This window comes from Papio anubis, chromosome 9 (assembly GCF_008728515.1).
Source record: "Papio anubis isolate 15944 chromosome 9, Panubis1.0, whole genome shotgun sequence".
Taxonomy (NCBI): domain Eukaryota; kingdom Metazoa; phylum Chordata; class Mammalia; order Primates; family Cercopithecidae; genus Papio; species Papio anubis.
Genome location: NC_044984.1, coordinates 8,048,041 through 8,073,194, shown reverse-complemented (window position 1 = coordinate 8,073,194; position 25,154 = coordinate 8,048,041). Strand labels below are relative to the sequence as shown.

Here is a 25,154-nt window from a genome sequence, read left to right as displayed (position 1 = left end):
AGCCATCTGTCTGCTGTCTTCAGGAGACCCATCTCACATGTAATGTCACCGTTAGGCTCAAAGGAAAGGGTTGTAGAAGGATCTGTAACACAAACAGAAAAGAAAAAAAAGAAAGAAAGAATCACTATTCCTATATAGGATAAAACAGATTTTAAACCAATAACAGTAAAAAAAAAAAAAAAAAAAGGACAAAGAAAGGCACTACATAATAATAAAGGGTTCAATTCAACAAAAAGACTTAACTGCTCCAAATATGTATGCACTCAGCATTGGAGCATCCACCTTCATAAAACAAGTACTTCCAGACCTATAAAAAGATTTAGACACCCACTCAATAATATTGGGGGACTTCAACATCTCACTGAGAACATTAGACAGATCATTGAGGCAGAAAACTAAAAAGGAAATTCTGGACTCTTGAAAAAACCCTCAAATAATTAGGCATTGAAAGAACATACCTCAAAATAATAAGAGTCATCTATGACAAAACTACAGCTAACATTGTACTGAACATGCAAAAACTGAAAGCATTCCCCTTGAGAACCAGAACAAGAAAAGAGTCCCCACTCCCACCACTCCTATTCAACATAGTACTGAAAGTCCTAGCCAGGACATCAAGCAAGAACAAAAAAAAGGCATCCAAATAGAAAAAAAAAAAAATGTAGTCTAACTATATCTCCTTGCTGATGTGATTCCATACATAGAAAACACTAAAGACTCTGCCAAAAGGCTCCTGGCACAGATAAAGGACTTCTGTAAAGTTTCAGGATACAAATCAATGCACAAAAATCAGTAGCATTTCTATACACTAAAAAACTTCAAGCTGAGAGCCAAATCAAGAATGCAATCCCATTTACAATATCATCAAAAATTAAAATAAAAAATAAAACTAGGACTACAGCTAACCAAGGAGGTGAAAGAGAACTGCAAAACACTGCTGAAAGAAATCATAGATGACACAAACAAATGGAAAAGTATTCCATGCTCATGGATAGGAAGAATCAATATTGTTGAAATGGTTATACTTCCCAAAGCAATTTACAGATTCAACTCTATTCCTATCAAGCTACCAATGTCATTTTGCACAGAACTGGAAAAATAAACTATTTTAAAATTCATATAGAATCGAAAAAAGAGCCCAAATAACAAAAGCAATCCTAAACAAAAAGAACAAAGCCAGAGGAATCACATTACCTGACTTTGAACTATACTATAAAGCTACAGTAACCAAAACAGCATGGTCATGTTATAAAAAGAGACACATAAACCAATGGAACAGAATAGAGAACCCAGAAATAAAGACACACAACTACAGCCATCTGATGTTTGACAAAATTGACAAAAATAAACAATGGGGAAAGGACTTCCTATTCAGTAAATGGTGCTGGGGTATCTGGCTAGCCATATGCAAAGAATTAAACTGAACCTTTACTTTTCACCATACACAAAAATTAACTCAGGATGGGTCAAAAATTTAAATGTAAGACTTTACACTACAATAATCCTGGAAGAAAACTTAGGAAACACCATTCTAAACATTGGCCTTGGGAAAGAATTTATGACTAAGTCCCAAAAAGCAATGGCAACAAAAAACAAAAATTGACAAGTGGGACCTAATTAAACTAAAGAACTTCTGCACATATCATAAGAAACTATCAACAGAGTAAACAGGCAACGTATAGAATGTAAGATTTGCAAACTATGCATTCAACAAAAGTCTAATATCCCAAATCTATAAGGAACTGAAACAATTGAACAAGCAGAAAACAAATAACCCCTTTAAAAATGAGCAAAAGACATGAACAGGCGCTTCTCAAAAGAAGACATACAAGCAGCCAACAAACATTTTAAAATACTCAACATCACTAATCATTAGAGACATGCAAATCAAAACCACAAAGAGGTACCATCTCACACCAGTCAGAATGGCTATTATCAAAAAGTTAAAAAAAAAACAAAAAAAACACAGATGCTAGTGAAGCTGTGGAGCAAAGGTAACACTTACATCCTGTTGGTGGGCATGCAAATTACCTCAGCCAGTATAGAAAGCAGTTTGGAGATTTCTCAAAGAACTTAAAATAAACTACCATTCAACCTAGTTATACCATTACTGGGTATGTGTTCACAAGAAAATAAATCATTTTACCAGAAAGACACATATACACTCACAATTTCATTGGAGCACTATTCACAATAGCAAAGGCATGGAATCAACCTACGTGCCCATCAACAATGGATTACAGGCCAGGCACGGTGGCTCATGCCTGTAGTCCCAGCACTTTGGAAGGTCAAGGTGGGCAGATCACCTGTGGTCAGCAGTTCAAGACCAGCCTGACCAACATGGCTAAACTCTGTCTCTACTAAAAATACAAAAATTAGCTGGACATCCTGGCACCTGCCTGTAATCCCAGCTCTACTTGGGAAGCTGAGGCAGGAGAATTGCTTGAACCTGGAAGGCGGAGGCAGCAGTGAGCCAAGATCATGCCACTCCAACCTGGGCAACAGAGTGAGGCTCTGTCTCAAAAAAAAAAAAAAAAAAAATGGATTAGACCAAAAAAGTGTGATATACATACACCATAGTATACTATGTAGCCATAAGAAAATGAAATCATGTCCTTTGCAGCAACATGGATATAGCTAAAGACCATTGTCCTAAGTGAATTAATGCAGAAACAGAAAACCAAATACTGCATGTTTTCACTTATAAATGGGAACTACACAATTTTAACTAACACTACTAAGTGATAGAACTGAGAATTGTACCTCTGACTCCAGACTCAGCCCTTAACTATTACAGTACTTTTTATGGGAACCATATGAGTACAGAGGTGAAAATACTGACAGATATTGAAAGATGCTATTGGGTAAATAAACTACAAAAGAGTTCAGAGAAATTAGTGATAAAAATGATCATACTACTCCTCTCACCTAATTTTTAAGCAAACCCATTTGGGAGGTCCTTTCTAAAAAGAAAATAAAAGAGAGAAAGTGAGAATGCTCAAGTAGTTAGTACTATTGAAACCAGTTATTAAAAATCTATGTGGTATCACCAAAGAACCTGTTCTGACAGTAGAGAAAATGAAATCAGGCTTTCTGTCATTATACTCAAGGATAACTATGCCTTATTGCAAATATTTATTCCAACTGATCCATAAAATACCTTTGAATTTTGAAAGCAAAAGAAGTAAAAAATAATTTTCTTATAGGAAAATAATTGATTATTGAACTTCATTAAAAGTTTTTAATGCCCTCTCTTTGAAAGACACTGTAAATAAAATGGAATGACAAGCCTCTGGCTGGCAGAAAATATTTATAAAACTTATGTGTGATAAAGAATTTATATTCAGACTGATATGGTTTGGCTGTGTCCCCACCCAAATCTAATCTAAATTGTAGCTCCCGTAATTCCCATGTGTTATGGGAAGGACTCAGTTGGAGATAATTGAATCATGGGAGCAGTTTCCCCCATACTGTTCTCATGGTAGTGAATAAGTCTCATGAAACTTGATGTTTTTATAAGGGGTTTCTGCTTTCACTTGGTTCTCATTCTCTCTTGACTGCCACTACGTAAGACATGACTTTTGCCTCTGCCGTTATTGTGAGGCCTCTCCAGCAGTGTGGAACTGTGAGTCAATTAAACCTCTTTTTCTTTACAAATTACCCAGTCTTGAGTATGTCTTTATCAGCAGCATGAAAACGAACTAATACAGAGACTATATAGAGAACATTTACAATTCAGTAACAAAAACAGAAAGCAACGAATCAAGCTAAATAGTTGACAAAAGGTTTAAACAAACATTTCATAAAAAGAGGTTTTATGAATGACCCAAAGCACATGAAAAAATGTTCAGCCTCACTAGCCATTAGGAAAATGTGAATTAAAACTATGATGAGATGTCATTACATTCTGACTAGAATGGCCAAAAAATAAAAAATAAAACAAAGTACCTACCAACTGTTGGCCAGAATGTGAAATAACTGAAACTCTTGTATATTGCTGGCAATAATATGAAATTGTGCAGCCACTCCATAGAACTCTAGCATTTTTTTTAAGTTAAACATACACTTATCATATGATTTGACATTTTTACTTGTAGGTATTTACTCAAGAGTGAGAAAATTGTATATCCAGAAGAAGAGACACACATGAATGTTGATATAGTTTTATTTATAATGGCCAATGATTAAAAACCATTTGAATGTTCATTAATAGGAAAGATAAATTTTTTAATGTGGTATATCCAATACTACTCAGGAATACTGCTCAGGAACAAACTACTGATTAATACAACAAAATAGAAGAACTTCAAAAACATTATGCTGAGTTAAAGAAGCTTCACATATAATAGTGCACACTCGATAACTGTACGTGTGTGTGTGCATGTGTGTGTGTGTGTGTGTGTGTATATATATAGCATCTATATATTTATAGCCATATAAATTCTAAAAATCAAAGAACTTTCTTATTGTTACCAAGAGCAGATAAGTAGTTGCTTGGGAAAAAGGGCTGGTGAGGAGAGGGTAAACTGCAAAGGGCACTGACATTGTGGTCACACAGGTGTACACTATTGTCAAAACTCTAACCAAAATGTGGACTAACATGTTGCATTTTATTATATGTAAATTATGTCTCAATAATATTTATTTTAAAAGGCATGATGTAAAATATGTATGTACACATACATACAATATAATTCCTAACAAACACTTATCTTTTTATGTGGCAGTTACTCATATTAAACTTTTTTTAACCCATCAGCATAGTAATAGTGGCAAGTCCAAACTTCCCTTAATTCTATTCCAAATAACTGTTCTAGTTATCTGTAATTCACCATTTAAATAGGAGTAGATGATATAATAAAATAATTACCTAAATCACCCATCCCAATGAGGGATTTAGAATTGAAGAGCCATTGCCAGACAAAAGACTGTAGATTTACAATTAACATCTAAGTATGCTGTAGTATATGTTTTTAATTTACAGTAGAATCTACCAATGATTTCCTCAAATAAGTTTCAAATTCCTAATAATGTAGAAATATATGTCATAAATACATAATATTCTTAGGTAAGATGCTATTATAGAGAAGAATTTTAAAAAATTGTAGTGACCACCTTCACAATAGAAGAAACTAGGGAAAGTATAAAATATTTTTAAACTCCTCATAGACTCCTGTTTCTGCCTACAATATTCAATAATCTGTGGTCTGAATGGCTTATGAAATTGTGAGTTTCTCAACGTTTAGCCCATACCTTAGCTGCCACCAAAAGAGAGGCCTGTCTTAACTTAGGGTTTCCTAGAATCAGAAGAAAGGAGTGGCTTGAAGGATAGAAGACTCCAATCGTCTGACAAAACATGTGGATCAGTGTATTCTGATACAGCTCAGAAATCCATGATATGAGAATACATAGGAAGAAACTGGCATAGAGTAAAAGGAATGAGATCACAATTTTCAACGCATTTATGTGGGCCTTGGTCCTGGGTTCTCTGTGTCCTTTGTAATTGAGCTGCATTTTCTGGAGATGTTTCCGCAAGGAGAAAATTAACAGGAGGAAAGAGATGAGGGCCACAGTAAATGGTGCTAGACTGAACATAGTCATGGTGAATTTGACCGGCACTGAAAATGTTGGAAGGCCACTCATACTGAAATTCCAAATTGTGTTTCTTTCACATCGGTCCAGCCAGTCTTTAATATGTATGTTTATTTGTATCAGATTTAAAAATAAGAAGACCAAGGTTCCCAGCAGTATCATCAGAATCACTTGGTTTACTCTCCACTTCAAATAGAGAAAAGTAGGGCTAGAGAAACTCGCTATTTTGAGCAAATAAAAGATGCTGAGGATTGTAGCAAGCCAGAGACTGAAGTGATTAGAAACTACCCAGCTAAAAATCATAATTCTTAACCCTGTTCCAGACACAAATATGGCTAGATAATGCAGACCTAAAAACCAACTTACTAATAGTTCCCAGATCAGCCCAATTCTGGAGATTGCCAAGAATGTGAGGATTTTATCAACTGAGGACAGCTGTCTTTTACTGACCCAGTCAATGCAGTTTATCAGTACTATAAATCCATTGCTCAAATTCCCAATTACGAATTCTGCAATTATTACAAGAGTGAGGATACTCAGCAGGGCACTTTCCATGTCAGAACAGAGAAAGTTCAAAGTCTAATATCGCTGCTGGTTATTCACTGATCTAAAATGCTATTCATATCCTTGAGTGGACAGTGGAGTTCTTCTTCCTTCTCCTTTTTCTGCTCCTTCTTTCATTGTTAGCTCAATGTCAAGTGGAAATTTCTAAAGTTTGCTGATTGATCTTCACATAGCTGTACTGGTGACATCTTTTTTTCCTTCAATTTCTCTGCTGAGCCCCAGCTAAGAAATTTATGTCTTCACCATGGGCAGAAATATTTCATAGATGATTATGAAGCAAAGTTAAACTCACATTTGCATCCATGCAAATAAAGACGTATTCTCTTTCATTGTTTTGTACATTTTTGCCTCCTCTGAGTTGTGGAAAATTTGATTCAACCAGCTTGAGTTCTGAGGCACAAATATTATAAAAATCTGATTCATAGAATATGTAGCTAAATGAAGCTTTTATGGCTAATAGCATAGCCAATGAAGATTTATAAAATATGCAAAGATAGACCTATCTATTTCAAAAGAGTGCTCAATTTCTTGTGGAGCTAAAGCTGGATTTGGTCAGTACTGTGACTGAAGAGAAACTCGTTTACAAAGCATGCATCTTTCTCATTCCCTGCCTCATCACTACTTAACAGTGCTCACCCCCATCCCTCCATAGCACCAAATGCCTTCACGTTTTATCCACTTTTACCCTCATACTTCTTTTTTGAACTTTAAAAGTGATAAAAAGTAAGTAAATTTTATAAATTCGGCAACAGCTACCAAAGAAAGCAGTACTGTATTACGTCATAACCTGCAAAACTGATAACCAAGCTAAGAAACAGAAACACTAGTTCCCCTTATCCATGGGGCATATGTTCCAAGACCCCCAGTGGATGCCTAAAACAGCGGATAGTACCAAACTCTATATACAATATGTATTTTTCCTGTATTTATCTACCTATGATAGAGTTTAATTTATAAATCAAGCACAGTAAAAGATTACAAAAATAATAATAAAATAGAACAATTAAAACAATATACTATAATAAAAGTTGCCAGGGGTTGTGGCTCATGCCTGTAATCCTAGCACTTTGGGAGGTTGAGGCAGGAGGACCGCTTGAGCCCAAAAGTTTGAGACCAGCCTGGGCAATATAAGGAGACCCTGTCTCTAAAATAAATAAAAATTTAAAAAATAAAAAGTAAAAAATTTGTTTAAAAATATTATGTATGTATGTAATGTATGTAAAAAATATATGTATGTATGTAATATAAAATATGTAGTGTGGTGTCTCTCGCTCTCTCAAGATACCTTACTGTACTGTACACACCTATTTTTGGACCGTGGCTTACCTTGGGTAACTGAAACTGCAGATAAGGCGGGACTACCGTGTTCACTGTGAAGAGTCAAGATTCCTCACCCCATCCCACTCTTTCAAAAAATACCAAAAAAAGTGAATTACCAAAATTCTGAAAACTTGGAGACTCAAGAAAGAGTATCTAATTCAAAATTAATGTAAATAAAACACTTCATTATCTTGATTATAAGATAGTAAATAGCCATTTAGCTGGATGAATACAAAGCTATTTTTATTTAATAAACGTGTAATTTGTGAATTATAAATGTTTGTATTTTATTACTCACACAATCTTTTTCGGGTGATCTACAGAGTACTAAAAAATTTACAAAATAATTGCATCATCTTTGATGATTTGCAAGTTTCAATTATAACTTAAAATAGCTAGGTAGCTATTTTCCATTTTGTTGTTATAATGGTATATTTGTCAAGATAGAATAGAAAATATCTCCTTTAACAGTTTGTTAGCTTTGTATATTTATGACCTTTAAATATCTAGCTATGTGGCATGTGGTCTTTCATTTGCACTCTTGACCCAGGCCTGAAGAGATCTTTTATACTTTTTCAATTTAGGGTGATCTTCCTCTCTATCTGGAGAAAAGCGTTTGGGGATGCCAGTCACAACCTGATAATACCCCAAATCGGCACAAATAGACCTGAGGGACTATTTGTGGTATATGAAAAAAATACCACAGTTTTTTAGAACTTGTGACATAACACATGACAAAGACAGAGAGAATGGATAGCAAGCTTGTGGTTCTGAGCTGCATTTTTCTGGTGCATTTCCATAAGAGAAAACATTTAAAAACATGAATTTAATCAAAGAGATGTAGTCTCTCACTTCTATAAGAGAAAGAGAATAGATGCTAGGGAACATCACAGAAAAACTTTTTCAGCAGTCTGAACCGAAAAGGAAAATGAGGCAGAGGGCAGGAAGAGGAAACAATGAAAGGTTTGAGTATGTAAAGTATTTTTTAAGTCACTGATGGACGCAGTTTGCCAATGTTGTATTAGGATACTTGCATCTATGTTTATAAGGAATATTGACATTTAATTTTCATTTCTCATATTGTGCCTATGAGAATTTGGTATTAAGATTTAGCTAACCTCATATCATTTGATTAGAAATATTTCTTTTCTCTTTTTCATTTTTGCTGACTATTATTGTTACATATAACAAATATAGAACATTTAATGAAGTATAAATGCTATAGTATAAAGCGCACACTAATTTAAACACCTTCCATGTCAAGAAAGAGAACTTTGTATATCCTATAACACCTTATATTCTCCTTTCTAATCATAACCCCATCTTCATTCCAGAAGTAACAACTATCTCAACTCAAATCACATTATTGTTTAACTTTGTATATTTTACATTTGAATATGTATCCCTAAGCACTAGCTTGGTTTTGCCTGGTTTTGGATTGCACATGAATGGAATAATACTGTACATAATCTTTTTGAATGTAACTATTTTTGATCAATATTACGTTTTTAAAATTAATCATGTTGCATATAGAGATAGATCATTTATTCAATTGCTGCATAGTATTAATTGAATGACAATTCAAACTTTATCTAGTCTAGTGGAAACACAAAGTTGGCTTATTTTGAGTTTGGAGACTATGATGATGGTGATGCTATGAACATTCTTTAACATGTAACTTATAGAGTACATGAGCGTACATTTCTATGATCTTGATCTGGAACTATTCTGTTGCCTATTTCTTCTGGTCTCGTTTTGGCAGTTACAATTTTCTAGATATTTGTCAGTTTCAATTATTTATGTTTTTATGTAATTTTGATTATAATATCATCTTATTAAATTTTTAATACCAACAGAATATATCCTTTAAATTCTTCATATTATTTGCTTTTCTTTTCATGACTTATCTTACCAGAAGTTTGCTTATTTTATTAGTCTATTCAAATCTGTCTTGGTTGATCTTTTCAAATGTATTCTCTTTCATTAATTTCATCTCTTTTATTGTTATTTAATTAGTTTTACTTCCTTTGAGCATGTTTGCTGTTATTTTCCTGGAATATGTTTTCCTCTCAGAATTTTAAATCATTTCTCACAAGGTTTTACTATATTTTAATTATACTTAATGTTAAATATTTTCTAAATTTACTGTGATTTTTCTTCCACCGTAGACTATTTTTAAAATACATGTTCAAGTTTCCATTTACATAAAATTTTCTCTGCTAAAATTTATGTTTTGCATATCTGGTCAATTTTGATAAATGTTTTGTGTTTGTTGAAAATAATGTGTATCCTGAAGTTTTGGGGTGCAGTGTTTCATACATCCACTAAATCTATTTGTTAATCATATTGTTTAAATCCTATTTACCTTTTCTGAGTTTTGTCTTCTTATTCTATTACTTCTTGAGATTTAAGGTTAAACTATCCTGCTGTGAGTATAGGTTCATCTATTTCTTTTAGAAGTCCTGTCAACTTTTACTTTATATATTTTGATGCCACACTTATGAGTGCATGGAGCATTAGAATTGTTGTATCTTCATGGCAAATATAACCTCTGCTCACATGAGGTGACATTATCTATTCTAATGTCTTTTTCCTTAAAATCGATTTAGCCTCACGCCTGTAATCCCAGCACTTTGGGAGGCAGAGGCTGGCAGATCATGTGGTCAGGAGATCAAGATCAGCCTGGCTAACACACGGTTAAACCCCATCTCTATTAGAAATACAAAAAATTAGCTGGGCATGGTGGCGGGCGCCTGTAGTCCCAGCTACTCGGGAGGCTGAGGCAGGAGAATGGCGTGAACCTGGGAGGTAGAGCTCGCAGTGAGCCAAGATCGCACTAGTACACTCCAGCCTGGGCCACAGAAGGAGACTCCGTCTGAAAAACAACAACAACAACAAAACAACCAATTTAGTATATATTAAAATGATTATATCAGCTTATTTTTGTTAGTGTTTTATGGTAGACTTAGAGATATATATAGTACATAGCATAGAGGTCGTAAAATGGGACCTAGGGCTGTACGCTAACATTTTATTCCTTGTGGGATAAGAAATGCATTCTTGCAGGAGTCCCCTCTTCCCCCTTGAAGTTATATATTATCATGTAAATTTTTGGTCAATAAAATATTGTGGAAATGACATGTTGCTTCAGAGTGAGAGCATTTACTCACCAGTGTAAGACTGCAAATTTCTCATTGTCTTGCCTTGACACTCAAACAAGGGTCAATAAAGCATTTCTCAGCCTGGATTGTTTTGTGGCCACTATGAGCACAGGACATGTAACAGAAGTGAAAAACAAAAACAAACAACAAAAACTTCTCCTATGTGGAGTCCTTGAGATGTTGGGATCTTGTTAGTACAGAATAGACTAAGCAATCTTGGCTAGTATGAGACTGGCCTCTTGAAATGGGGTGCTGCTAAAACACAACACCTAACTTATGTGCCATTGGCTTAATACTTGATTCATTGGCAGTGAGTGGCAAGAAAAAACATTATTGTTTACTGTAAAACAAGTTAGGGAGTGGCAAAACATTTGATAGCTGTCACCTGTGGTTACATGGAAGGTAGATCACATATTTGAAACTTTTGTAACTCTAGAAAAAAATATAATTGAATATATTAATGGTGCATTTGACAATTTTTTAAAAATTGAATTCATAAAATAATTGCCTACTGTCTAGCTAAATAGCAAACAGAGGGAGATGCTCTAAAAGAAAATGATATTTATTTGGGAGTAATATTGCAATGGGAATACATGTGCCATAGTAAATTATGTGTGTATTCAGGGACATTAAAAAAGACAAGGATTTCTAAAAGAGGAAGATTACATAATTGTTTTGAGATAATTAACCTTGGATCCAAGGATCAAGAACAAGGGTGACACCTGTTTAAGATTACATAAGGAGCTTCTGAGCAGATGTCCTTGCAGAAGTATCTTTTTGTGTAGGGTTGTAGTGGCCTTTCTGCAATGTTGTTGTTTTGTAGAGTCTTTTCTGATAGCTCTTGTTACAAGCCATATTTACATTAAGAACACTCCCTTCACAGCCTTCTCCAGCTGCATTTGTCAGAGTTTTAACACAAGTGACTTCATTTTGATTCTGACAATTTTACACTACTTTTCAAGCAGGAAAAAGAATATCAGAAAGAAGAGTCTAGAAACTTGAGATTGTGCAGAGCTGGAATAGGCAATTGCTTCTCAACACTGAATAGTATTTGAGTTTCTAAGCCTGGTTAAAACTCAGCCTTGGCTGGCTGCGGTGGCTCACACCTGTAATCCCAGCACTTTGGGAGCCCGAGGCAGGCAGATCACGAGGTCAGGAGATCGAGACCATCCTGGCTAAAACGGTGAAACCCCATCTCTACTAAAAATACAAAAAATTAGCCGGGCATGGTGGCGGGCACCTGTCATCTCAGTTACTCAGGAGGCTGAGGCAGGAGAATGGTGTGAACCTGGGAGGCAGAGCTTGCAGTGAGCCGAGATCACGCCACTGCACTCCAGCCTGGGCAACAGAGCGAGACTCCATCTCAAAAAACAAAAAACAAACAAACAAACAGAAAACAAAAAAACTCAGTCTTTAGACCAGGATTATCTCAAGGGTATGGTTGTTACATCTACGTTAAAAATTCTGACTGGATTATATTTACAGACAAAGGTTCAACTGATAGTTACTGTTCTTTTAGTTTGACAAGGTAATATCAAGGCAGAGTGATTAAATATCTGGTTTCCCGAATAAAGCCTTACAGTGCTCAAAGTATCTGATTTTAAGTACAGAGAGAAAAGCAGAGGGGTGAAAAAGCAACAAAATACAGCAAATATAAGAAGCAGCAGACCAGACAAAAACTGTGACTTGTTTGTTTGTATGTAAAGCTGACACGAATTAAGTAGACTAAAAAATTGAGTTTTTAAAAAAATCATGCTTCTGAAAGAAATGCCAACCAAAACTAGGTCACATGTGTCAAAGTAAATTGAAATGGAGGCCAGGCCTGAAGAATCCCTAGGCAGACAAAGCCAGTTAGGTCTCATATGACCTTAAAACTGATTGATTTACAAAGGTAAGCAAAAATTAACTTGAGCTATTTTTTATAAATGCCTATAGTAAAGAAAAACAGAGCTTAAACTCAACCAATCAAAGACAGCGAACAGGATAGCCAAACACTTGATTGATTAGCTATTAAGGTACCTTATTGGATCTATCCTGTCTTTGCTTTTCTTCTGTGTCTGTCCTATAAAAGCGTCCCCATTGCATTCCCTCAGTAGAGCTCCGGAACCACCTCACTTTGGAGCCTTCCAATTTTGAACCATCATTTGCAAATAAACTTTTAAAAAACTTTAGTGTGCCTTAGTTTACCTTATTAACACATGTTGAGCTAAAACCCTCTAATAGTCTATTCTTGTGTTACTAATAAAGACATACACAAGACTAAGTAATTTATAAAAGAAAGAGGTTTAATGAACTCACAGTTCTACATGGCTGAGGAGGCCTCACAATCATAGCGGACGACAAAGAAAGAGCAAAGGGACACCTTACATGGCGGTAGACAAGAGAGTGTGTGCAGGGCAACTCGCCTTTATAAAACCGTCAGATCTCATGAGACTTACTTATTCATTATCATGGGAAAGAACCGCCCACATGGTTCAATTGCCTCCCACTGGGTCCCTCCCCATGACATATGGGAATTATGGGAGCCACAATTTAAGATGAGATTTGGATGGGGACACAGGCAAACCATATCAAACCCGATTCCAGAGATATAGTTTAACATATTGTGAAGACAAATGGGAGCTCACAGACAATATGAGAATCTGTTGAAGATTACGCTTTTTTTCCTAGTTCTAAAATTACATCTTTTTCAATGAGACTTACATTCTTTCCCCAACTCAGAACATTTCCCTGTCTTTAAGGGAGACCTGCCACAGATAGAGAACCATAAAAAATAACAGTAACAACCACATAAACTGTCATGTTAGCTGTGAAAAGAGTTAGTGGAAGGAATGGGCTCTCACCAAGACAGTGAAAAATAGAGGTAGGTGGTAAACAAATATGTGAAAGGACCATTTAGAAACCCAAGCAAGCTATCATTCTCCCCATTTTACTGGTGTTATAAAGACCTGAAAAGAACTCCCACAGAAATAGATTGTGTTATCATCAACAAATATATTTGAGTTGGGCATGGTGGCTCACACCTATAATCCCAGCATTTGGGAGGCCAAAGTGGGAGGATATCTTGAGCCCAGGAGTTTGAGACCAACCTGAACAACATAGAGAGTCCACCTCTCTACAAAATAAGATAAAATAAATTCAAATAAAATAGCTGGGCATGGTGGTGCACACCCGTAGTCCCAGCTACTTAGAAGGCTGAGGTGGAAGGATTGCTTGAGCCCAACAGGTTGCAGTGAGCCATGCTTATGCCACTAACTTTAGCGTGGGTGACAGAGTGAGACTCATATATATGTATACATTTAAATATATGTATACATGGGTGAGACTCATATATACAGATATGTATATGTACATATGAGATAAGCTGGTGAGAATGAGGTCATTGAAGCAGATATCCTGTTCCTTGCCAATTAAGTCAGTGATTAATTCCACAGTTAATGCCACCATGGAAATGTCCTCCTCTATACCTGTTTTCTCTTCAGAGAGAAAAATTCCTAATTTTATAATAATTTCTTATTTTCAACTAAGGTATTAATATAATAATTAAGGGATTAATATTTGATATTTATTGTTTCGGTACTTCTCTCTTGCTGTGTCCATTAATTCCATTGCTCATTGTTAATTTGTTGTTAATTACATTAAAATTGGTTCTTCTGTAGGATCAGGTCATATTGATCTTTATGAAATCAGAGTAATCATTATTCAAATGATTCAACCGGCAATTTTCATACTAACAAGTATTTTATTTCTTTTATAAGAGCCACAGGTGATAACTTTCCATATTCAAAAGAGTGCCAAATGAAGTCTAGTGTTCTCAGATGCAATTATGGACAGTTTTCCTATCACGGTTTTCACTTTTTGCTTCATCCTAAACTGCAATTTATGAACACATTACAGTCCCCAACTAGGAGACTAACAGGTCACTGAAGAATGGTATTGGCAGGAGATTCTTGAATTCAGTAGCAGGAATGAACTCAAAACCAGCAGTAGTGAGTGAGTTCTTCTTCTCTTGAGACTAAATTTGTGTTCATGGAAACGTTTTTGCAAGACTGAGTGGTTACAGTGTCAGAACGCTCCTCAGGTTTTGCCTCTTCAAACATGTCCGTTTCCCCTTTGACCTTCTGCCATGTCAAGATACAGCAGGAAAATCCTCACCAGAAACTGAGCAGATGTCAGTGCCATGCTTTTTGAACTTCCCAGCCTGTGGAAACATTAGGTCTTTATAAATTGTCCCGCTTCAATACTATGCAGCCTTAAAAATTACCAAGAACATGTCCTTCGCAGGGACATGGATAAAGCTGGAAGCCATTATCCTCAGCAAACGAATACAGGAACAAACCTGCACATCCTGCACATGTACCCCAGAACATAATAAATAAATTAATGATACCTTTTTGAAATATCCACATGATCAAAAATGCAAAAAAATTAAATTATCTAACTTCAGGCATTCTTTTATAGTAACAAAAAATGGACTAAGACAAAACTCTCTAGTGAAATCTCCAATTATTTGTTAGATGAAGTCATAGAAACAGGTGAAGTCTAAAAAGCAGGTTATAATCTATATAAACATTTAAGACTTTTATTAATATTGACAAAGGTCCCTATAAAATGCATACACCAATATAAGCTCTCACTAGCATTAAGTGAGACTGCTTATAACTCATAATGCACACATAATTCTATGTAACAATTTACAAAAGCAAAATGTGGCCAATTTGAAATGCAAAATAGAGCACTTGTTATTCATTTTACCATAGTACTATACTAAACTTATACTTTTGTTTAAACGTGAGGCTGAATTTTTTATATATGATAGTCTGGTTTTAAAAATTATTTCTATCTTTTTTATAAAATAGTAAAGGTATCAAAATTTTTTCTATGGTATTATTACAAATAGATTTTAAAGTTTTTAATCTATTATTTACCCTTTTATATTTATTTTCTTGAGGCATTCAGAAATTCTTCCAGTCATGCTATTAAATGCATTCATTTAAAATGTACTCTGCCTTTAATATCATGTTTAAACATGTCTTCCCAACTTTCAAGATTATAGAACAATTCATGATATTTTGTCTGTTTGATTATGCTTTACTTTTTCAATTCTGTATTTTATCCTTTTATTTACTTTGGGAGAAGAAGTATGTTACACATTTGTCTTCTTTCAAATTGCAATATTGTTGTTACAATAGTAATTATTGCAGCTTTAATTTTTCTTCACATATTTAAGATGGAAAAATCCATCTCACACAATATATTTGTAAACAGAAAAAGATATTTATAAACTCTAGAATTTTTGTTGCACTGGTGTTTCCTCATTCTTTCATGATGTCATGCTATGCCACTCCTTAAAGAGAAGCGTTGGAGGACATGATAGGTGAGAGGGTAGACACATAACTAATTATTTGTTGGACACCTAACTTAGGATGGACAGATTATATTATTTTTATCAGCAAATGTAAACTCATCAGTCTTTTCCTTAATGACATGTGCTTCCTCAAATTAAAGCCAGTAGAGTCTTATTTTGATTTTCTTGTAAAAGTTTTAAAGAATTGTTTTCAAATCTAAAGTGATAATACATCTAATGTTGTTTTTCCGTTTGTTGTGTATTAGAAATGTAATTTTGTCCCAATATTAAATGACAGAGGTCTCAATATCATTAGTTGAACAGTCTACTTTTTTGTTGTTGTTTCTAATGCCAAATCTATCACGTACGGAGGTTCCTACATGATAAGAATAAACAACCTGGTCTCCCCAGACTTGTCTTTAGTTTGATCCACTGACCTATTATTTATTATATACATTTATTGAGACAGGGTCTTGCTTTGTCTCAAAAGATATTTAAAAAATTTTTTTTTTATTTATTTATTTTTTCCCCGACAGGGTCTTTCTCTGTTGCCCAGGCTGGAGTGGCTCAATCAAGGCTCACTTCAATCTTGACCTCCTGGGCTCAAACAATTCTCCTGTTTCATTCTCTGATGTATCTAGGACTGCAGTTGCATGCCATTATGCCCAGCTATTTTTTTGATGCTTTTAGAGACAAGGTCCACTGTGTTGCTCAAGCAGGTCTTGAATACCTTAACTCAAGTGATCTTCCCATCTCAGCCTCCCAACATGCTGGGATTACCAGCATGAGCCACTAAATAAATACTTTAAATAAATCTTGCTATCTGCTGGATACCCTATCTTAATTTTCTTTTTCAAGAATTGTCTGATTTATTTTTGAATACTGAATTTAATTTATGTGTAATTTAGGACTATTCTGTCAACATGAAAATAAATTTCTTTAAGATTCTGGTTAGAATTGTATTGAATATGTGAATTAATTTGAGCATAATCAAAGTCTTAGAAAATTCATTTTTGCATATCTATATAGTTCAAATCCTTCACTAAAGTATTATAGTTATGTATAGTAGATCACATCATGAAACACTTTTGTGAGATTTAGTCAAAATCAAAATATAGTTCTTATTTGTAATAAGAAAGGGAACTTTTAAATTCCACGTTTTAATGGACCAGTGCTGGTGAATAGGTGTAATTTTAGCCCACATATATTGATATTGTACCCTGCAAACTTGTCGAATTTGTGTTATTTAAAAAGTTTTCCTGCTGATTTTTAAATTATCTAGGTGGAATTACTAGTATCAGCATATAATTTCTTTAGTTTCCATCCAAATTTCTATGTAACAATGTTTTTGTCAAAGTGTATTAGTTAAATTAGCTAACAAAATTGTCAATAAACAAGTATTGTTGTCTTAATCTTGATTAAATGAAATAGTTTTATGTTACACTAGTAACTATGCTTCTGTATTTGTTTAGTAGACATACAAGTTATTAAATGTTGCTTCTATTTAAACTGGGTTTGGTTATTTATCTTGATTAGGAGTTAAATTAGATCAAACATTTTTGCAACATCTGTTGAGATAATTTTATGTAAATTCAAATTATTTACTTTCTAGTTTCAAATCATCTTCACAGTCTTAGAACGAATCTTTCATTTGTAATATATTTTAAGTACATATTATGAGACTTATTTACTTTTACGCTTTTTTTTAGCAGTTTTGCGCCTGTATCTAATCGCCTACCTTCTCTTTATTTGCTGTGCTGTACTGTTTTTGCTCATGTTGAGGATAATTTTTTAACTTCTTAAAAGAAATGAGAATAAAACATTTAGGTTCACTGAAGCAGTTTGGAGAAGGTAAAAATTATGACATTTTTAAACTTAGTAAAAGTTTTTTATAAATCCATCTGAATTTGATATCGTGTGTATATTTTGATAGTCCATTCAAAATCTTTGAAATTGTTGATTCATTAAAGTTTTTTACTACTACTATAAATTTTTGTTGACCTGTGCTTTTTAAAAACTTGGCAATTTCAATTGAGTTTTTAAATTTTGGAATAAAATTATTTAGAACATTGATTATATAAAGCTCTGCTATTTAGTATTTTCTACATTTCATCAACTTTTCTGCTTCTCATATTTCTTGATCGATACTATCAGACTTTTGTATTTCCTAATCTTTAAAAGATTTTGGTTGTGCTACCACTGTCTGTTATATTTTGGTTTTCTATTTATTCATTCATTCATTTATTTATTTTCTACTTTTATTTTGGTTGATGTTCAAAAGCATAATTACTGCCCTCCAGACAAATTCTAACTTCTTCTGCTGAGTCTATGACTTGGAGAAATTTACTTAACCTTTCTATCCCTTGGTTTTTTGTTTGTTTGTTTAGATTTTGAGACAAGGTCTCACGCTGTCACCCAGGGTCTGGAGTGCAGTGGTAGAATCTTGGCTCGCTATAGCCTTGTCCTCACAGGCTCAAGTCATCTTCCCATCTCAGCCTCCCTAGTAGCTGAGACTACAAAGGTGCACCACCATACCCGGCTAATTTTTGTATTGTTTGTAGAGGGTGGGGGGTGGAGGCAGGTCTCACCATATTGCCCAGGCTTGTCTCAAACTCTTGAACTCAAGCATCCACCTTCTTGATCTCCCAGCATTCTGGGATTACAGGCAGGTGCCACCGGACTCTTCCATGCCTCTGATTCTTCGTAAACCAAAGGGAATGAGATTGTTTTTAGGAATAAACATAAAATAAATAGCACACATAAACCACCTAGAACAGTACCATATACGAAGTAAGCACAAGGTACTTATTAGGTCCTTCTTAACTTCTTCACCTTTCTTTGGATTTTTCTGTTCATTTTCCTTAACTCAAGGTGACTATGTGCCTCATTCATCTAGAAAACTTTTTTTATAATACTTGTACTAATGGATATGAATTCTTAGCTTTAGTTGGTTTTCTCATTTTGATTGTGAAAAGCTTTTTCATTTCTGAGTTCTAAATATTTATCTTCTATGTAGAAATGTTTATCTTTTTCTTAGTTATAGAGAATAGCTTAATTTTCAAACTTTTTTTTATTGATTTAACATTTTACTACCTTACTTTATGCATAATATTTATTCCATGGAGTCTGTTCTTTGTTACAGTGTACACAGTTTAGATGTATAAATGTTTCATGTGTATTTGAATGTTTGTGTCCAGATTTCTGTCAAGTACAGATTTCTACATAAAAGTATTGAATTAATTTTTGCTAATTTAATTATTAAAATATTCCATATCATTCTTACTTCTGCTTGATATGGCAGTTTATGAAGTGTGTCTTACATTCTTATTATTTGTGGATTCTTAGTTTCCGCTTGTGAGGTTTTTGCTTTGGCTTTATCTATTTATGTAATGCATTGTTAGGGTGTCCAAATTCATGATTATTGCATCTTTTCCATGATTTTTTTTTTTTTTGAGACGGAAGTTTCACTCTTGTTGCCCAGGTTGGAGTGCAAAGGTGTGATCTTGGCTTAGTGCCACCTCCATCTCCCAGGTTCAAGTAATTCTCCTGCCTCAGTCTCCCAAGTAGTTGGGATTACAGGCGCACACCACCACTCCCAGCTAATTTTTTTATATTTTTAGTAGAGATGGGGGTTTCACCACATTAGCCAGGCTGGTCTTGAACTCCCGACCTCAGGTGATCTGCCCACCTCGACCTCCCAAAGTGCTGGAATTACAGGTGTGAGCCAACACACCCAGCCTTCAGTGAATTGTTTTATTCTTACTACTCTGTAATCACCTGTCTTTAACTGTTACTGCTGTTTACTAACTGTTAATTTGTCTGATCTTTTTGTTTGGGTAGCGTGTGATTATTAGTTATAATTCAGTTAGATATGACAAATATAAACAAGTATTTGAATATAAGCATGTGGAAGAGTATCTATCTTTCACATAACTAAAAAGTACATGGGAAAGCTTTTGTGGCACAAATTTTCCAAGGGAATAGAGTGATTCTATCACTGACAAATGATAGGATAATAGATATGATAATAGATATTAGGCATAAGTACCAGTCACTATGCTCATTAGTACATGGTAGATTCTATTCATTTATTTTCTGTCACTGTGGTTTTCTGCTTTAGCTATGCTTCTTAAAAGCAGAACATGGTCGTGTTTTGTTTTCTTATTTATTCTCTGTCCTTTGATAGATCAAGTACATTTATTTAAATTCATGGAAATTTCTGATAACATTGAACTTGCTTTTACTGTCTTATTAAAATTTTGCTAGTTATCACTCTCTTTTTTGCTTTGAGATTGAATTGATAAGTTATCTTTATTCATTTCTCCATCTACTCCAAGTTTCTATTTTTATGTTATAAATTGTCCCCCAAAATTACTGCCTTAAAACAGCAGTTTATTATTTTTTTCCTCATGATTCTGTGTATTGCCTGGGCTTGTTGGGTAGTCTCTCATTGTGGTATTTCATGTAGTTTCCGTCAGATGAGGGATGGGACCATAGTCATCTGAAGGCTCAAATGGGATGAACATCTACAATGGTCCAACTCAATGGCTGACAGTTGATGTAGGTTTTCAGTGAGATGCTTAATGGGAGCTGTCCATCAAGAGATCTACAATGGCCCCTCTCTGTGGCTTGGGCTTCCAGCAGTATGATGGCTGAGTTCCACGGGTGAATATTCCAGAAGGCAGGAATGCTGCCAGTATCAGAACAGTGGACCTGGAAACAAATTGCATGCCATATGATCAACACAGAGCCATCCAAATTTGAAGGGAGAGGAAACAGACCTCTTTTTTGATAGATGTGTCCAAAAATTGTGGCCATTTTAAAACCATTGTATTATCTATAATTTTCAGAAAATACCTTATTTTTTCTATTTAATTTACCTAAACGTGATAAGATATAAACTTTTTTAAGGCAAAATTTAATGTCTCCATTCTGTTTCTTTCAGTCATGATGAACTCAGTATACCATTGTACTTGATTATCCCACATATTTTTAAATATTTCACTGTAAGAGTTCAAGAACGGGGAAAGAAACACAAAAAGCAGCTCAACAGTCAAAGACAGCTTTATTTTGGAGAATAAACTTGAGAGGGGTTTCTGGCCAATTTTGGTCAGCAGTATTCTCTTACAGACTAAGAGCATTTAAGGATTCAGAGTGAGAGAACTTATTACAGGCTTGGAATGTTTCTGTGTCGGGGAGAAGTTTATTGTGGGAATGGAATGTCTCTGGTTGGAGGGGAGGTTATATTGGCACTGACATCTCTCTGGCAGGAAGGGAGGTTATCATGGGGATGGCATGTCTCTGGTCGGGAAGGGTTTATCTTATGGTTGGAATGTTTCTGGTCAGAGATGTCATTTGTGGTGTATGCTTATGCTGACCTTAGTCATTAGGCTGATTCACTTTGGATTTAGGCGTTTTTTGATCAAGGTGAACTTTAAAATGGCGGTGCTTGTCCAAGATGGCGATGCTCCTGCTCTGTCAATCCAGGCTCTGTAGTTACTAGAAAGATGAGGGGTGATGTGTTCTTGCTGGCTCCTTCCTGCTGATGAGGGGACCGAGAGTTTTCTGGTCTTGGATTGACTGTAGTATTAACACTGTATGTAGATGTTTTGGGGTTGTTTTCTGTGAAATGGCCATAATCCTGTCAGTTAAAAATCTCTGAAGAAAGTTAATTAGGCAGGGTAAGAACATTAGTCCTAGGCATGTTATGAGGATAGGACCCAGGAATGGGATGACCCATGGTATAATTTTGTTCCCAAACCAAGAATCTATTTGGTTGTTTTGGTATTCCCTTAGTTTTTTAGCCCTTTTGTTTAAGTTTTTCAGCAGTGTCTCTTACTAGGCCTGATTGGTTGAGATAGAAGCGACATTCCTTACCTAAGGAGAAGCAGAGGCACATGTTTGGAAAGATCCATGTGTTAGTTTCTATTAGTAACCATTGTTAAAAGACAAATCATGGTAGGACTGGTTTACTTTATTATACTTGGTTTAATTATTTGTATACAGTGCAGTAAGAATAATTATTTGTTACATAAGCCTTTTAAATTTGATTTGTTGGAACTTTGTTCCATAGAAGGAATCTGAGATAAGACCTTTTTTAAAGCCCAGCCCAGCCATGGATCTGTACCATCAAATACCATGAGTTGGGTGAATTCCTCTCTTGTTGAGGTTCTAAGATAACTTGGGGTTCCCGGCCTGTCAGAAAGTGACATTCTTTACTTACCACAGGTCAGAAACCCTGTACAGGGACTGTATACACAAAATATGAGGCCAGTTTCCAAGGGCTTTGTTGTCTTCTTAAGTCATGTTTGATTCCTGAAAGGTAAGCATATGATTCCAGTCAAAGCCTTGGTAAAAATAACCAGTTTTTCCAATTGTGTCCTGTTACAAAAGCAAACAGATTCTTATTGCACTTATGCAAATAACTACATTGCCACAACTTCAAAATGTCAAAAATATCGCTCCTGTCTCCTGTTAGTTCAGTTCATGAAGTTAATTCCTGTCCTGCTTGATATTAATGAACATTTTTAGCTCTTCAAGAGTCCTGAACGTTTTTCCTCTTTTCTGATGTCACAATCTCCAAAGTTATCAGAAACCTGCACTCAAGAGTACCTGTTAGAGCTTTATAGCTGATTATAAAAGCACCTTCTAAAGAGAACCAAAACAAGGTAACAATTATTTATGGATGACCAAAAGTTTTATGGTAGCCATCGTTAAAGTCACAATTGACAAAGATATCTGTTACCTTCGTGGCACACAATAATTTTATCATAACAATTGTAATTATTACTGATAATGTACATGAAGATATATCAGAATTATGAGATTCTCCCATAACTTTGGAACACATACCAATAACATATTTATACAAATATAGCCCAAAGAAAGCCAAACACCATTTTATATTTGACAATGCTTCCTGTATGATTTTATACCAATAAGCCAAATTTTACCTTTATATTAGTGTGCTATTAATGTAAAACTCAATTTTTTTTTAAGGTGGAGTCTCACACTGTGGCCCAGGCTGGAGTGCAGTGGCACGATTTCGGCTCACTGCAAGCTCCACCTCACGGGTTCACGCCATTCTCCTGCCTGAGCCTCCTGAGTAGCTGGGACTACAGGCACCCACCACCATGCCTGGCTAATTTTTTGTATTAATACAATCTTGTAGATACATTTAACCAATTTTAATTTTTGACCATAAGGTAAAATTTTTATAGACCCTTTTAAACCCTTTATAATTTTTGTTAAAAAGCAAGTTGGTGCTTTAAGAGAAACCCATTGTGTTTTACTTGAATGCTCAGTTTACAGAAAAATTGGATGATACCCCTTCAACTTTAGCTGATATGTTTACACACAGAATTTCCTTTACAAATAACTTTCCAAAACTTGCTTAAACTTTCAAAACAAGTCTTTAACCTTTTAATCTAGGTAAAAATTCACATTCTCATGCCTCCTTATAATCTTTTTACAAAAAGTATATGCACACTGTTTTTTCAATAGCCTTAAATACATGTTACGCTGTTAACTTTTAGCAACCTTCACTTTTGTTGGTGAGTTTGGGATTTTAATTATGTACTAGGTATAGAACCTAGAACCCAGACAGAAGTTCAGATAAGGTCTGACTTATTCCAGTGTTTCACTCCATGTGTCTTAGGTCTCACCTGGCTGCAAAGCAGGCCATTTGTACAGCTAAGAGTTAGAGTGGCATTTTATAAAGCATTCAGGAGGCCTAATCACTTTTAAATTGTACAACATTTCTTGCATAAATTCCCTTTTATAAAATTTTTCACAACTTTCACAATCTCTAATATGCCTCAACTTTCTGACTTGTTGTAAATATTTCTTTCTTTAAACATCCAGCTAATTTACTTTAGGATGAGAATTTATCATACAAGATTCATTTTTATATGAATTTTCTTTCCTTTAATATAAAAGATTATAACAGTCCTTTCCCAAAACAAAATTCCTTTATGTCTGTGGACTAGACTGCCTATGGCCACAAGATTAGAAGTTAGGGTATTTCACTAAATAGTTCAAGATGTAGCTATCTTTATTAAACTAATATTAATGTTTCATTTATTAAAAAATTACAAAAGCAAAGATTATTCTGTTTGGACTGAGTTATAGTTTTGTAGCCTCTATGCCAAATTTTGACACCTTATAGTATTTGGCAGAGATAAGTATGAAATTGCTTGATGAATACATGCAAACAAAAATGTATGCTGACAACTCTTAAGACTTTTTTAATCCTGCTGTACCAGTAAGTTTTAAAGATTTAAGTAACGTGGACTGAAAAGTCCTACAGCTTTTACTTTTCCCTTAAAAATATTTGATTCAAGGGCTTATTTTTCTTAGGCCAATTAATTAGAGCTTTTTAAATAGACATTGCACACATGACACGTATATATCCACACGGACAACCGGAATAAGATCCAGTAGTTATAAGATTTTTTTATTTTCTAATTTCCCAATTGGATTATTGGCCTTCAGGTGATGCCCTTTAAGAAGAGGGCTAGGAAAACAATTTCCAGGGCCTAATAAACAGCCATAGCTGGAAGACAAAGACAGATTTTGAGAGGCACTTGTTCACCTCTAATTCCAGGGCTTCCAAAAGGAAAACAGATTTTTCCCAAAACAGGATTTGTGGGGCCTCTTCTGTTTTCCCAAGGAGTCCCAGGACACCAGAAGTAATTTTAGGGCCTTTCATACATGCACCAAGAGTGGCAAGATAGAGTGGAGAAAAGTAATTCAGTTGACTTGGAAAAAGCCTTTTCTAGGAAAACAAGATTTATGAAGAGAGAAACATAAAGGCCTTTTGAATATATTCATAGCTCGGATGTCCATTTTAATTAAGCCGAGTACTCTTTTTCATCAGGGGTGAGAGTGGAGGTTAGAATTATCTAAATATCATGCCAACTTAAAGGATTGGTTTATATTCAGGAATTCCCTGTGATAATGACAGGGATTTTCAGAGAAAGATCCCACATGTTGTTCGATCTGTGACAAATCAGACATGGAGGAAGGGACATGAACGTGAGCAATGCCTTCAATCCCAGCCGCTTTCTGGAGAGGGAGAATGTCAGAGGTTGCTTGACTGGTTGGAGTGGTTTTTGAATGGGTAACAGGTGGAGAAGGAGGATGAGCAGGGTTCGGGGCTGAAGGCTTGG

General features: G+C 34.9%; 2 protein-coding genes across 7 annotated transcripts in view; one reads left to right on the top strand and one right to left on the bottom strand.

Annotated features, from left to right (window-relative positions):
* PRH2 (proline rich protein HaeIII subfamily 2) overlaps positions 1-25,154 on the top strand; it is a 218,060-nt gene that overhangs the window by 177,456 nt on the left and 15,450 nt on the right. The window lies entirely within an intron of this gene.
* Positions 4,778-6,403, bottom strand: TAS2R13 (taste 2 receptor member 13). The gene has a single exon (XM_003905994.5). It carries the CDS (start codon positions 6,145-6,147, stop codon positions 5,236-5,238), a length of 912 nt encoding a protein of 303 aa, XP_003906043.2. The 5' UTR covers positions 6,148-6,403; the 3' UTR covers positions 4,778-5,235.